The sequence below is a fragment of the Neomonachus schauinslandi genome, chromosome 4, assembly GCF_002201575.2.
Source record: "Neomonachus schauinslandi chromosome 4, ASM220157v2, whole genome shotgun sequence".
NCBI lineage: Eukaryota > Metazoa > Chordata > Mammalia > Carnivora > Phocidae > Neomonachus > Neomonachus schauinslandi.
This window is the reverse complement of record NC_058406.1, coordinates 100,805,210-100,819,672: the sequence shown is the minus strand read 5'-3', so window position 1 is coordinate 100,819,672 and position 14,463 is coordinate 100,805,210. Positions and strand designations below refer to the sequence as shown.

Sequence of the window (14,463 nt, the reverse complement as noted above, 5' to 3'; positions counted from 1 at the left end):
TTCTTTCTTTCTTTCTTTCTTTCTTTCTTTCTTTCTTTCTTTCTTTCCTGAAGTATAGTGGACATACAAGGTGAATCCTTTTTTAAAAAACATATGGGTTTTGCCTATGCTGAGGTGTTAGTAATGCATATTAGCATATCTCACTTTTTTATTCTTGACCTGAAAGAGGTGAAGGGTTATAATAGGAGATCTGCTTACATCATGATGTTGCCTAAGGTTGAACCCATGCGCAAGGGCCACTAAAATGAGCCTGGTAGAGCGGGTGCCTGGCTGACTCTGTTGGTAGAGCATGTGACTCGATCTCAGGGTTGTGAGTTTGTGCCCCATGTTGGGTGTAGATATTACTTAAAAAAAAACAACAACAGCCAAAATGCATTTAAAAAAATAAATAAAATGAGCCTGGTAGAGTACTGTATTTTATACAAATGAGGCTGGTAACTGAGTTTCTCTAGGTAGACTTTGGAATGAGATCTACATGTGCAAATGCTTGTCAGTCCTGGTTGCTTCTGTCCTGACTGAGCAGCAGGGTGGGCCCAGGATGCTCTTCACTTGGCTCTGGCCAGGTCTCTCTTGCGACCTCAGTCTCCTCATTTGCAAAATGAGAGGGTTGCATTTTAATGGTGACAGACCCCAGGAGTGAAGAAGAGGAGTGGTTGGAAGAACAGATCAGAGATGAGTCCAGGGCTAGTAAATCTGGTTATGAAGAGTAGCAATTTCTGCTTCCCAAAGGACCTTAGGAAACCAGACTCAATATTTCTGAGGCCACCTTGGAAATGTTATAGCCCATTCCCGAGAAGGCAAAACTATGTGTGTGTAACCCAAAGAGGCAAAGGTTGTATAAGGCTAAACCACCACCCAGAGAGGGAATTAGATTTCAAAGCCTCCGAGTTTAGCCACATGCTGCACCTGTCTCCTTCTTTCTTTCTATTAACACAGGCTGCCCCTCAAACACCTATTGACCATTAATTCATAGCCAGCAAATCAGCAAACCTGCTGGTACTACTGTTCGCAACCTAAGAATTTGTGCAATAAAGTGTATTCTTCTTAGGGGTTGTTAGCGTACCCCAAGGCCAATTGTTGATGGACATCAGCTGGTTACTGGACTTTCGCTATGAAAAGTAGGTCCATCTAATAATACTTGCCCCCATGTGTTCCCTTGGCTCTTGACCCCTGCCATGGTGTAGTTACGATGTGCACTGAGCCTCTTCTCAAGTCCAATTCCTCTGTGCATTGCTCAGTGATGTCGAGCAGGAGCCCTGGAATCAGAAAAGCCAGTTCCTGTGCCCACTCTGCTACGTACCTGCTGCGTGACATTGGGCACATATGCTCCTTCTTAGCCTCAGCTATATCATCTGCAAAATGGGCAATAGCAACACCGTCCCAGGCGTTAAAAAACAAAACCCAACTGAGTACATTTCAAGATCTAATTGGCTTCATTAACCAATTCATTAATCGTGCAGCATCCTGTTTAGCAAGTACAGAGGTGCTTCAAGGAGATGCAGAACATGGAAGATTTTTATAGGAAGGACAGTGGGGAAAGAAAGTTATCAGCAACAGAAAAGAAATGATTGTTCCAGGCAAGATCACATTCCCTTAGGGGGAAAGGCAGGGGGTCTTATTAGGCGGATTACCTCATGTTCCTTTAGGAGATGGAGAGGGCCCCCCGTGACCCATTACCTCATTGGTGTATATCAGAAAATTCCGGACTGACAGGCTAACACTTACATTTCTGGGGAAGGTTGGAACTGCAATTAGGTTAAGTATTAAACCTGGGGTTTGGTGACTTGGCCTGGCCCAAGTGATGACATTTTGGGCCTGTGGTTTTCTTTTTCACTCAGGCCAGTTGCAAAGATCAGTCAAGGTCACCTGCAGGAAAAACTCATTGCAAACTGTAGGGCTCTGTGGACCTGCGAGCTCCTTGAAGCCTGATCAGTGATTTTGTTTTTTGTTGTATATAATATGTAATGCAGTGGTTCTCAACCACATAAGAATCATCTAGAGAGTTTTTAAAGAATACCAAGGCCTGGGCTCCACTCTCACTCATTTAATTGGTTTTGGGTGGAGCCCTGACGTTGGTATTTTTAAAAGATCTCAGGTGATTTTCTGTGCAGCCAGGGCTGAGAACTACATTTGGCTCAGAGCTGGAGGCTCAGTTCTGCTGGATGAATGAATGATTCTAATTATGACTTCCTCTCCCTGCCCTTTGGAGAAGTATGCTTTGTACCGGACGGAAGGATGTTTCCTGTGTCGGGTTACACTCAGGTGCCTGGCTATTTCTAGAACTGCTTTGCAAGAGCATCTGGACTTTCATGTTCAGAAGGTGCTCACAGTGACTGACATTCTGGTGGGCAGCACCTCTGGGGTGGGGGCTGGTCTTGCAGCTGCTGTGTGGCCACTGGGCTGGCTTCTTTAAGTGGCAGCTGACCTGGCTTGTGGTAGGTGGAAGAGAACTGGGTTTCCCTGGCCTCTGATCTACTCCTGCCAATTAGGTCATGTCAGCCTCTGGCTATGTTACACGCTTTAGGAAGTTCCTGGAGGCTTTCCCCTTATTTACCTTGTGGAGGCACTTCAGTCAGGGTTTTTAATAGAACAACTCAACGTGAAATTAAGTTTCTGGGTGAGCCGGTTGTGAAGCGCACAGGTATTATGACCCCAACTTTAGATTTCTTCATTTCAGCTTCTGACCCCTACTTCCTTCCAGGAAGAAGTCTTTTAGAGCATTCAGTCAGCCGCAGTGTGCGTGCATGCATGCATGCGTGTGTGTATGCGAGTCTTTCTCTAATACACCAACTACACCATGTTTCTTTTTTGTTTGTCAGAGAGAGAGTACAAGCAGGGGGAGTGGAGGGAGAAGGAGGCTCCCCACTGAGTAAGGAGCCTGATGTGGGGCTCTATCCCAGGACCCCAGAATCATGACCTGAGCCGAAGGCAGATGCTTAACCGACTAAGCCACCCAGGCGCCCCTACGCCATGTTTCAATACATCACATTTACTACAGATAGGTGTGTGGGAAGTCCTTCTTCTTTTTCCCCATCTCCAGGCCTGTCCTCTTTGAGCTTTTCTCCAGAATTCCTTCCAGATCCCTCAGTCAGGAGCAGCCACTCCCTTCAGAACTCCGGGGAGCCTTCTTTATATGGCACTTGGCACATTCTCATTTTTTGCAAGCACCTCAAAGAAAAGGGGCACAGCGAAATCACAGGCAGAGATGAACTTAAACGCCAGCATTGCCACTTACTTGCTGGTCAGACTTGGGCAAGTTAATTAACCTCTCTGGTCCTCATCTCTAAAATCAAGCCAGGAAGGCCTGACCTGGAGGACTGCTGGGAGAAGAAATGAGCTAAGATAAATAAGGTGATATAAGCAATGTCTGGAGCAGAATGGTGGTTGCTGTTGCGGACAGGGCTCGCTGGTGTTCTAAATCCCCAGCACACTCCTTTGTGCATTGAACAAGCTTCACGAACACCCACTGACTGGGGCTGGGTGAAAAGATCCTGGGATCCAAATCCTAGGACACTGACAAGGAAGACACACACGCTCTTTACCAACCTCCTTGTTAAATTACAAAGATATATACACAAGATATATTCTCTGGTTTTGTTTGTTCTGTCTCTTTCAGCGCTCTATAGTGCTATTTACGTCCTTCACTCTGCGGCAGAGAATTATAACCAGACGGGATCATTTGGAGTGATTACTGAAAGGTGCTTCACGAGGATGAGCTAGCTCAGAGAGGAACCAGCGCCTTGTCAGGAAGAGAGGAAGGCCTGGGCATTTGGCAAATGTCTACTAAGTGGCAGGCCGCTCAACTCGGCCAGCTTACCAATGTAACATGATACATGGCCCGGCAGAAGCTCTGGTACCCATAATACAGGCCAGGACGCTGATGTTCAGACAAGCTGGGCAACTGGACCAACTACACAAAATGGGACACAGCAAACCCGGGGATTCCTGGCTCTAAAACCTCCACTCTTGCCATGATATCACACCGAATTTTGTACCAGAGGACCTGTGATAGACTTGTGATCGTCACTCACCAGCCAGTGGCCTTCTTTCTGAGGCTCCAGTTTCCTCCCTCGCCTCAAGGGAGGGAGTGTTGGGCCACTAGGTGATGCTGGCTGGTTCTCCAGTTTGGGTCTCAGTGGCCAGCCGGCTGTACCTGTCACCGCTAGTCTCTGCAGCCCTCTAGCGGTGCTTTGGAGGATGTGGAGTGGTGCCTTACCTTCCCGTAAGGTAAGGTGGAAGCAGGGGGAGTGAGGGAGAAGGAGGCTCCCCACTGAGTAAGGAGCGTGATGTGGGGCTCTATCCCAGGACCCCATGGCGTAGGGGCGCCTGGGTGGCTTAGCCGCAGATGCGGGGTGTCTGGGAGCTCGGTGCCCTAAGGCCTTCACTGATGACCAAGACAGATGATGGGGCTCAGAGGAGCCCTAGAGACAGAGATGAAGAGACCGGCCCAGAGCACTGCTATTTTTATTTTATTTTTTAAAGATTTTATTTATTTATTTGAGAGAGAGAATGAGATAGAGAGAGAGAGCATGAGAAGGGGGAGGGTCAGAGGGAGAAGCAGACTCCCCGCCGAGCAGGGAGCCCGATGCGGGACTCGATCCAGGGACTCCAGGATCATGACCTGAGCCGAAGGCAGTCGCTTAACCAACTGAGCCACCCAGGCGCCCTAGAGCACTGCTATTTTTAAAACTTTGGTCCTGTTTGTTCTACGCTATATCGGGAACTCTCACTCACTCTTGAATGATAAAGAGTGAAAACCCCAAATGTGGATTAAAATTTTCATTTTAAATCCATTTGTGGGATGTACATATACCTGCCCTTGCTTGCCTCCGACTGGCTCTATACCATCAGGCTATCTTGGCGCCAGAGGGAGTGCCGAGAAGACGCGTGGTAGCCAGCACACGCAGGGTCAGAGTCTGGCTTTGCTGCCTGTGCACCAGCTATGTGACATCACTGGTCATCTCACCTCTACACGCAGAACGTCTAATCGACAAAATCAGGGCATCGGTGGTAGAGCCCTTGCAAAGTCTGACCTCTTATGCGCGTGCCTGGAGTGACTTCTTCTTTAGAATGGCAGAGTTTTACCATCCCATCCAGTCTTTCATTTGGCTATTCTTGCCAACGGAAACATGCTTTTCTGAGAGCTGGGATAGAGGATGTTAGGTAAGGATCTTATTCGAAGCTATAAAGCAGAGTAAGGGGAGCAAGCATGGCCTCATGTTCCATCTGCATGCTGATGATGCCCACTTCTCCATGCACCTTTTCCCTGAGATCCAGACCTAGCACCTCCCTGTTTACTCCATTTGGAAGTCTAACAGATATTTCAAATGTAACATGGCCAAACAGAGCTATTGATTCCCCACTCACAACTATATTTCCACATCTCAGGCTACCTCACCTTAGCAAATGGTACCACCATCTACCCAGGAACTCTGAAAGCCCTGTTGGATTCCTTTCTTTCACTCATATCCCTGCACCTAGGCTTTCAATAAACCCTTGGCTCTACCTATAAAATATATCTCAAAGCTGACACTTCTCCCATCTCCACTGGCTGCTAGAACACATCATCTTCTCTCTACCTAGGTTACAGCCACAACCTCTTTTTTTTTTTTAATTCTTAATATACTATTTTATTTTTTTTATTATTATGTTATGTTAATCACCATACATTACATCATTAGTTTTTGATGTAGTGTTCCATGATTCATCATTTGTGTATATCACCCAGTGCTCCATGCAGAACATGCCCTCTTTAATACCCATCACCAGGCTAACCCATCCCCCCACCCCCCTCCCCTCTAGAACCCTCAGTTTGTTTTTCAGAGTCCATCGTCTCTCATGGTTCATCTCCCCCTCCGATTTCCCCCCTTCATTCTTCCCCTCCTGCTATCTTCTTCTTTTTTTTTTTTAACATACAATGTATTATTTGCTTCAGAGGTACAGATCTGTGATTCAACAGTCTTGCACAATTCACAGCGCTCACCACAGCACATACCCTCCCCAATGTCCATCACCCAGCCACCCCATCCCTCCCAAACCCCACCTCTCCAGCAACCCTCAGTTTGTTTCCTGAGATTAAGAATTCCTCATATCAGGGGCACCTGGGTAGCTCAGTTGTTAAGTGTCTGCCTTCGGCTCAGGTCATGATCCCAGGGTCCTGGGATCGAGTCCCACATTGGGCTCCCTGCTCTGCAGGAAGCCTGCTTCTCCCTCTCCCACTCCCCCTGCTTGTGTTCCTGCTCTCGCTATGTCTCTCTCTGTCGAAAAAAATGAATAAAATCTTTAAAAAAAAAAAAGAATTCCTCATATCAGTGAGGTCATATGATACATGTCTTTCTCTGATTGACTTATTTCGCTCAGCATAATACCCTCCAGTTCCATCCACGTCGTTGCAAATGGCAAGATCTCATTCCTTTTGATGGCTGCATAATATTCCATTGTGTATATATACACCATGTCTTCTTTATCCGTTCATCTGTCGATGGCCATCTCGGCTCTTTCCACACTTTGGCCATTGTGGACATTACAGCCGCAACCTCTTCACCGTTCTCAGACTTCCGCGCTTTCCCTGCAATCCATCCTCCATCACGATCATTCATAAAAGCAGAGCAGAGCACCCCCTTGCTTAAATCCATCTAGCAGTTATGCCTTTGCACATAGAATCGAATCTTAAAGGCCTTATTTTGCTGTTCCCTGAGTGTCTGCCCGTCCAACCCTGCCACTCTCGCCAGCCTCCCCGTCCTCCCCTTGCCCATCACTCACCTCCTGTTGTTCTGGCCACCCTGGCCTTCCTCTGTCCTCAAGATGCCACAGTCTTTCTCTTCTCAGGGCCTGTGTGGGCTTCTCTGCCCCAGAGTCTCTTCCCCTAGATCTTGGTATGGCGCCCCCCTTTCTCTCCATCAGTAACACCTCTTCATCTCAAATATGACCTCCTCTGAGCAGCCATCCCTGGCCACTGCACTGAAGCAGTCCCTCAGTCGCATCCCCATATTTAATGTTCTTTCTAACCCTGATGCATGCCTGGTATTATTTTATTTATTTGTTAAGAGTTAACAGGACAGGGTGCCTGGGTGTCTTAGTCGGTTAAACGTCTACCTTCAGCTCAGGTCATGATCCCAGGGTCCTGGGATCGAGCCCTGCATCGGGCTCCCTGCTCGCTCACTCTCTCTCTCTGTCAAATAAATAAATAAAATCTTTTTTTTAAAAAAAAGTTAACAGGACTCTCACACTAGACTGTAAGCCCCTTTAGGTCAGAGAGTGTGCTCATCTTGTTCACCGGTGATTCTCCAGTGCCCTCCCTTGTGCCTGTCACAAAGTTGGTGTTCAAAAATACTTGGTGAGGAGCTAACTGACAAGCTGGTAGGCACAGCTTGCTTCCCTAACTCTTAACTCTACAGAACTGTGTTCACCGTCCCAGCACGTGCTTTTGTCATCCAGAGGAAAAACATTCTCCAGTCATGGCGCCTTTGCCCCATTCTCTAATCTTAATTGAACACACTTCCCCAGAAAACCTGCTCTGGCCCAGCAGAGAGGGAAGCAAGGAGGGGAAGTGTATATGTGTGCATGGTGACTGTGTATTCATGTGTGCCCACGCGTGTGTTAGGGGGAGAGCTGGGATTTCATTTTAGAGTTGAGCATGGTAAATGATTTTCAGTTGCCTTCTCCACTACTGTGAGCCTAACTTAGTGTAAATAAAGCACCAGGTGGCAGCAGGGGAGTATTACTGCACTTCCTTCCCAGGGAATCGCCTGCTGTATGACGTGGACAGTTAGATAGCCCCTGCACAAAGAGCTTGCGACCAATAGATGGATTGGTTGTCCTTATATAAAGGTCTATATCTTCATTATCACAAACATATACACTAAGTGCCCTTATCTGCAAGATATTAGGCAAGGACTGTAGATTCTTAGCAGACTGAGGGGTGGCGGGGGCGGGGGGGGGCTTGCTTTGTGCAGATAAGGGGAATGTGGATGGCTGCACAAGCCCGGAGCAGGTAAAGGGATGGTCACATATTGCAATTATTTGCTGCCTTGCTGTTTAGTTTATTGTTTGTTTCCTCCTCTAGACTGAAGTTCCCTTGAGGGGAGGGACAAGTCTTTCACCTTTGAACTCTGAAACACATAGCAGAGAGCCTATCACATCACAGGGGCTTAATAAATATTTGTTGAAAACATGAGGAAAAGAAGTTAAAAAAATAAAACTGAGAAGGAAAAACAATGAACATTATACAGAAAGAAGTTAGGAGCATGCCTTGAATGAAATATATGAATTGCATGCTCTTAATCCCAGTTTATGGTCATGTTCTTTCTTCTTTTTGTCCTCTTCAAGAAAAGGCAAGAATCCTGCCATGCCTGACTTCGGTGGAGTATTGGCCATCTAGAGGAGCTCTTCAGATCAGAAAATCCAGTTGAATGAGTGAGATTACTAGCCAGAGAAAATCCTCAAGACATATTTTCATTTAGCTGATCAGCACCGCCCACCATTCTTAGAGCTAAAAAGCATCAGTGTGCGCCTGGAGACCAGATTCTGTGTTTTCTTTTCTTTCTTTCTTTTTTTTTTTTAATTTTTATTTATTTATTTGAGAGAGAAAGAGAGCACGAGCTGGGGAAGAGGCAGAGGGAGAAGGAGAAGCAGGCTCCCCGCTGAGCAGGAAGCCCTACTCAGGGCTTGATCCCAGGACCCTGGGATCATGACCTGAGCAGAAGGCAGATGCTTAACTGGCTGAGGCACCCAGGCGCCCCAAGATTCTGTTTTCAATCTTTAGCATCTTAGTATCTTTATTATTGCCCACACCATGAAAGACAAGGGGCATGCAGCTTACTTCTCAGCACTTGAGCTTCTCTTGAGGTGAGGTTCCCTTCATGTCTTTTCCATGTCAACCCAGCGCCCCCAGCCCCACAGCAGAGGGGTCCGAGAGCAGGTTTTTCCTCTCTGGGTGAAGAGGTGGTGGGATGAGACAGAGACGACTGACAGCCTTCAGAAAGAGGAGAGGCAGACAGGAAGAGAGCCCCAAGCCAGAGAAAGCTGTCGTCCAGGGCAAGGGACAGAGGAGGACACTGGGAAGAAGGGAGTTGAAGGTGTCTTAGGAGAGCTTAATGCAAGAGCAGCTTTCTCCAGGTCACCTGCCTAAACCTGCAAGTGCAAATTAGATTTCAGATTAGATTTATATTCTGTTCAATTTCATTCCTAAATACAGCTTAAATTCTAAGGACAGAATCACTCCTATGTATCCTCTCCATTCCCCAAATCCTGTTTCCTCCTCCAGTCCAGGGAGTCTGAATTCGAACTTCCTTTAGTAAGAGGGAAAGTCTTTCCTTCCACAATAATGGATTAAAAGTCTTAAAACTGCCAACAGAGGTAGCACACTGGTGCGAATGAATGTCGAAACATACCTGAAAGCTCCTTTCCTGTTGTCTGGGGGGAGGGGAAGGAACCACAGAGGAGAAAGCAGGAACTGGGGACTCTGGCCAAGTGGTTTCTCTTCATCCCTGTTCTGAGAAGAGAGGCTGTGGACCAATCCTCTCTGCAAAGAGCAATGCAGGCATTTCAGCAGCGCCTAATCTCTGTTTTCCCATAATCTGTTCCACTTTTATAATAATTTCTAAAAATGAACACAAGCACTTTCTGAATTGTGGATGATTCCCTCTCTCTCTCTCGCTCTTTTAAAGATTTAATTTATTTATTTGGCAGGGAGAGAGAGAGCACAAGCAGGGGGAGCAGCAGGCAAAGGCAGAGGGAGAAGCAGGCTTCCCGCTGAGCAGGTAGCCCAGTGTGGGGCTCAATCCCAGGACCCTGCGATCATGACCTGAGCTGAAGGCAGACACTCCAGAAAAACTGAATATGGCCTCCTAGTTTTGGTGCCTGGGTTTGTGTCTGTTTGTGATCACATTCCTGCCAAGTGAAGGCCAAACAATACCTCCAAATTATCTACAGATGAAGGTTTTCTGCTAGTTCAGGAAAGTAAAAGTGCTGGGAGAATTTTCATCACTACCATGTGACAGAGAAAAATCGAAACACCAAACTTGAAAGAATCTGTGCATGTCAGTGAGTATAGCATTTGTATGGTACTCATATTTTAAGTGTTTTCCTTGTATGCCTTATTCATACTAACTTACTACAGTTCAATAGCAGAAAATAGGTCAATATGCAATAACTAATTTGCTTAAAAGAATTTTTTTAAATTACAGTTTTTTATTTGGGAGGGCTACACCCCTACATTGATTGACCCATCCAAAAATAAATCTGTGGTTAAATGAACTCCATTTTTAAAAAAGAAATTTATCAGCGATGATATGATAATTCAAATGCACAGTCAGAAAAACCAAGTTAATAATAAGATGTTATGTTTTTACCAATAAGCCCCGCATTGGCGATTTTGCTTAAACAAAACCGTACTACATGTCACATTAACTTAATGTGGTCAATTTGAATTTTTTTGGGTTTGCTTATATTTAATTTGTAAATTGAATTGGTTTTATAGTTGCTTATATGAGAGCTGTATGCATAAGGAGTGGAGTTTACACCTATTTTTATGATTGTACATATTTGTGTAATTTTATAATAAAGTCATCTAAGTCAATATATTAGTTAGTCATATATTAGTTAAGTTTGAGATAAATTCCCTGGACGAGACTTCCCAAAGGTTGTTCTATGGAATGCTAGTCCCAGAAAAGAAGCAACTGCAACAAAATGCATTTGTTAACCAATACATTTAGGAAATGCATTACAGCTCCCCTTTGGGAATTTACAGTACATGTTAGCCTACTTTTACATGAGAAAACTGTTTAAGTACGCCTGCAGTTTTCCAAAATTATTTGACTACATGAAACTATTTTTCATGGAATAATCACTGAGATCTTACGAAGTTCTCCAGAACACAGTAATGAAGAATTGTTCTAGACTAGGGAAAAGCAGATCACACACTTCTCACTGAGGAGATAAGCAAGATAACCAAGTCTGAAGCTTTGACGGGAATGTGGTTCCAGGAGGTGGGAGGAATTAAAAAACAGAAATGTTTTCTTCTGCGAATGCTAATGATTCCTCTAAGGAAGGAGAGGTTGGGAGCATATTGAATGTCCAGGGTGGCTGTGTAGGCTGCTGTCCAATCTACAGCCAAACCTGATGAGGACCACTTGTAGAAGCGAGAGAGACACAGACAGGGATGCTTTCTTCAGTGTGGCCTAAAGGAGTAGACATTGGTGAAAGTTACTACAGAGCAGATTTCCCTATTTGTCCAGATGTCCAGAGATGAAATGACTGCACAGCACACGTGCTGTCCCCGAGCAGCTCAGACAAAGGCTGAATGGCAATGCGGATACAATTCAAGTATCAATTAAGTGGTTGGGATCAATGGTTTTTAACCTTGAGTTTCTACGAGTCAACTCTTTTGTGATCAAAATTGAGATATGTACCCAAGATAACAATGTACCCTACAGGATCATAAGAACACTTAAGTGATCACCGTGTATTAAAATATTGACTCCTTAAATCCTCCCCAACAACCCAAGGAGGGAGGCACTGATTTTATCCCCATTTAATGGATGAGTAGCTGTGATGAGGAAACAGTCATGCACATCACTGTCCCTTTAAATTAATGACCACAGACCTCAAGTGGGCACCGATGCTGCCCAGCTATCAAACTACATCTCTCTTCCATTTACTCTTCTCTCCTCAAATCTCCAGCATCTCCCCAGTCCTCGCTCACAGACGATCCTGGTACTTCCCGTGTCACAGAGAAAATTGGAGTAATCAAAGGCACTTCCACAATACTCCTACCAACTCCCATGCATTCTGCCCCCGCACTGTTCCTCCAGCTGAAGGACCTACACACCTAACTAGACCAACTCTCGCACACTGTATCATCTACTGAAGGCCCTCACTCAGCATTATCCCCTCTTCTTCCCACAGTATCAATTGTCCTGTGTGACCAGTCATTTTCATCATATGCATTCTGCCATTTTTCTTATTTTTGAAAAACTTCATTGCTTTCTCCCTTGCCTTTCTTAACCCCATCCCCTTTCAGCTGTACCACATTTCTTCTTTGCTTCCCTTTATAGCAAATGCCTCAGTCAGCTAATTGTTAATGCATCCAATTCTTCTCTTGCCATTCTTTCATAAACTGACTCCAATCAGGCTTTCACCTCCACTACGCTGCCCAAACTGCTCTTGTCAAGATCACCAGTGGCTGCCAGATGGTTAGATCCAATGGACACGATCTTAGTCCTCTCCCCTGACCTATCTACAGCATTTGACATCATTGGTCATTTCTTCCTCCTGGGAACACCTTCTGTGCTTGGCTTCCTGGTAACACACTTTTAGCTTTCTTCCTCCCTCACGGGCTGCTCCTTCTCCAATACGTTGCCTGGTTCCTCCACTTCCTCCAGACCTCTTCATTTGGAAGTGCTTCAAGGTCCAGGTTTTGAACTACTTCTTTTCTAATTTCCCTGGTCACCTCACCTAGTTTTATGGTGTTAGAATGTCACCTAAATGCTGTGGACTCCAAATGTGTCTCGGGCCCACACCTTTCTCTTGAGCGCCAAGCTCTTATACTCCACTGGCTACTTGACATCTCCAGTTGGATGTCTAATAGGTGTCTCAAATGTAACAACACTAAGCTTCAGATCTTTTTCAGTGAATGCGATGCTGCACTGCCCGCATCCCCTTTCAGGATGGAGGCTCCTATCTCACCGGATCACAGCAAAGCCCCTGCCTAAGAATTGCTCTCAGCTGAAAGGAGCTGTCTTGCCTAAGGTAACCTCCTCCTTGGAGGAATCTCCCTTCCAATGCCTGCTCGATGTGGGAGCTACAATGGCCTGGTCCCCTTGCCTTCATTTAAGACAACCCTTAAGAGTCATCTAGCTCCACATGGGATCAACTGAGGCCTCTGTCAAAACTGGATCACTTCTCTGTCTGCCTGACCCTACTTCTCTCACTCTCATTACAGGTGGGGCCCTGCAACACTAATCCCTGTCTCAGATCTGTTTTCTGGGGAATATGGCTAAGATAGTAAATATTGAGAATGTTCCTAGGAAACAGACTCTAAAAAAATATTTTGGAACTAGATCACCAGCTTATTGGCTGGGTGTGAAAGCCTCATAACTGGTGGTAGGTGGAGTCCTTGCTATAGTGGTTTTTAAAGCTACCATCATCAATTGTTCTATCAGTGATTGAGAGGGGTGTTGATATCTCTACTATAATTGTAGATTTATCTACTTCAGTTTAATCAGTTTTTGATGCTCTGTTATTAAATGCATACACGGTTAGGCTTGTTATCTTTAATCCTGGTTATATATCTTACTACGAAGTATAGTTTGTTTCCCTTTGTCTGGTTTAGTGATGTGAGTCAGTAAGTTTCATTTTTAGTCTCATATTTGCATATGTTTCTTTTTGTTCAGGGCCCCATTTAGATATACCTTTGCTGAGAAGCTCCTGAAGACAGAATTTATTATTACCTCTGGCAATCATAATGAGCATGGAATCCACTGAGCACAGACTGCATGTGTTTGTTTTAATTTTATTGAGCATAGATTGCATGTATTAATTTATATATGGATTGGCTGCTCTTGGGTCAGACATATATCTGTTGTCCAAAATATGTGCATGTTGGGTGGGGAGTGGGAGGGCTGACATGATACAACATGACTGTACAGGGCTACTCCTTAGTTAGGGCCTATGGATGTGCCATTCCCTTAAGGAAAAGTGGAGAACATATATACCATCGGTGACTAAATATAAGATGAACCTGAAATATAAGATGATTTTCCTTGTAAGATTTATCCATGTTGCTTTTTCCTTAGCTGCAGCTAGGGTGCTCAGTCTTTCCAAGGAAGCTAAGGCCACATTGGGGTGAGGCCCTCACTTGACCTGGTGACTAGCACCACACTCGGCAGTGCCCGCTCAGCAACTGCCCACACCGTGGCCTCCCTCTTGGAGCTTGCCTGCATCTACTTGACCCTCATCCTGCACGATGATGAGATGACTGTCATGGAGGATAAGATCAATGCCCTCCTTAAAGCAGCAGGTGTAAATGTTGAACCTTGCTGGCCTGGCTTGTTTACAAAGGCCGTGGCCAATGTCAACATCGGGAGCCCCATCTGCAATGTAGGGGCTGGCGGACCCGCCCCAGCAGCTGGTGCTACACCAGCAGGAGGTCCTGCTCCCTCCACCAGGTCTACCCCCACTGAGGAGAAGAAAGTGGAAGCAAAGAAAGAAGAATCAGAGGAGTCTGATGATCACATGCACTTTGGTCTTTTTGACTAAACCTCTTTTGTAACCTGTTCAATAAAAAGTTGAACTCTTCAAAAAAAGATTTGTCCATGTTGTTGCATGTAGCTCTAGCTTATTCACATCCTGTTTAATATTGCATTGTATGAATATACTATATTATCCATTTTTCAGTCGATATTCATATGGAACTCTATTGCTTTTCAAACTGTATTTAAAATGCTTGTTTATTCTGCCATA

General features: G+C 45.3%; 1 protein-coding gene across 1 annotated transcript; it reads left to right on the top strand.

The window, feature by feature from the left end:
* The first annotated feature begins 13,637 nt into the window (after nt 1-13,637).
* Nucleotides 13,638-14,259, top strand: LOC110578480 (60S acidic ribosomal protein P1-like). The gene is made up of 2 exons (XM_044914347.1): nt 13,638-13,720; nt 13,875-14,259. Exons 1-2 carry the CDS (start codon nt 13,638-13,640, stop codon nt 14,257-14,259), a joined length of 468 nt encoding a protein of 155 aa, XP_044770282.1.
* The last annotated feature ends 204 nt before the right edge of the window (nt 14,260-14,463 follow it).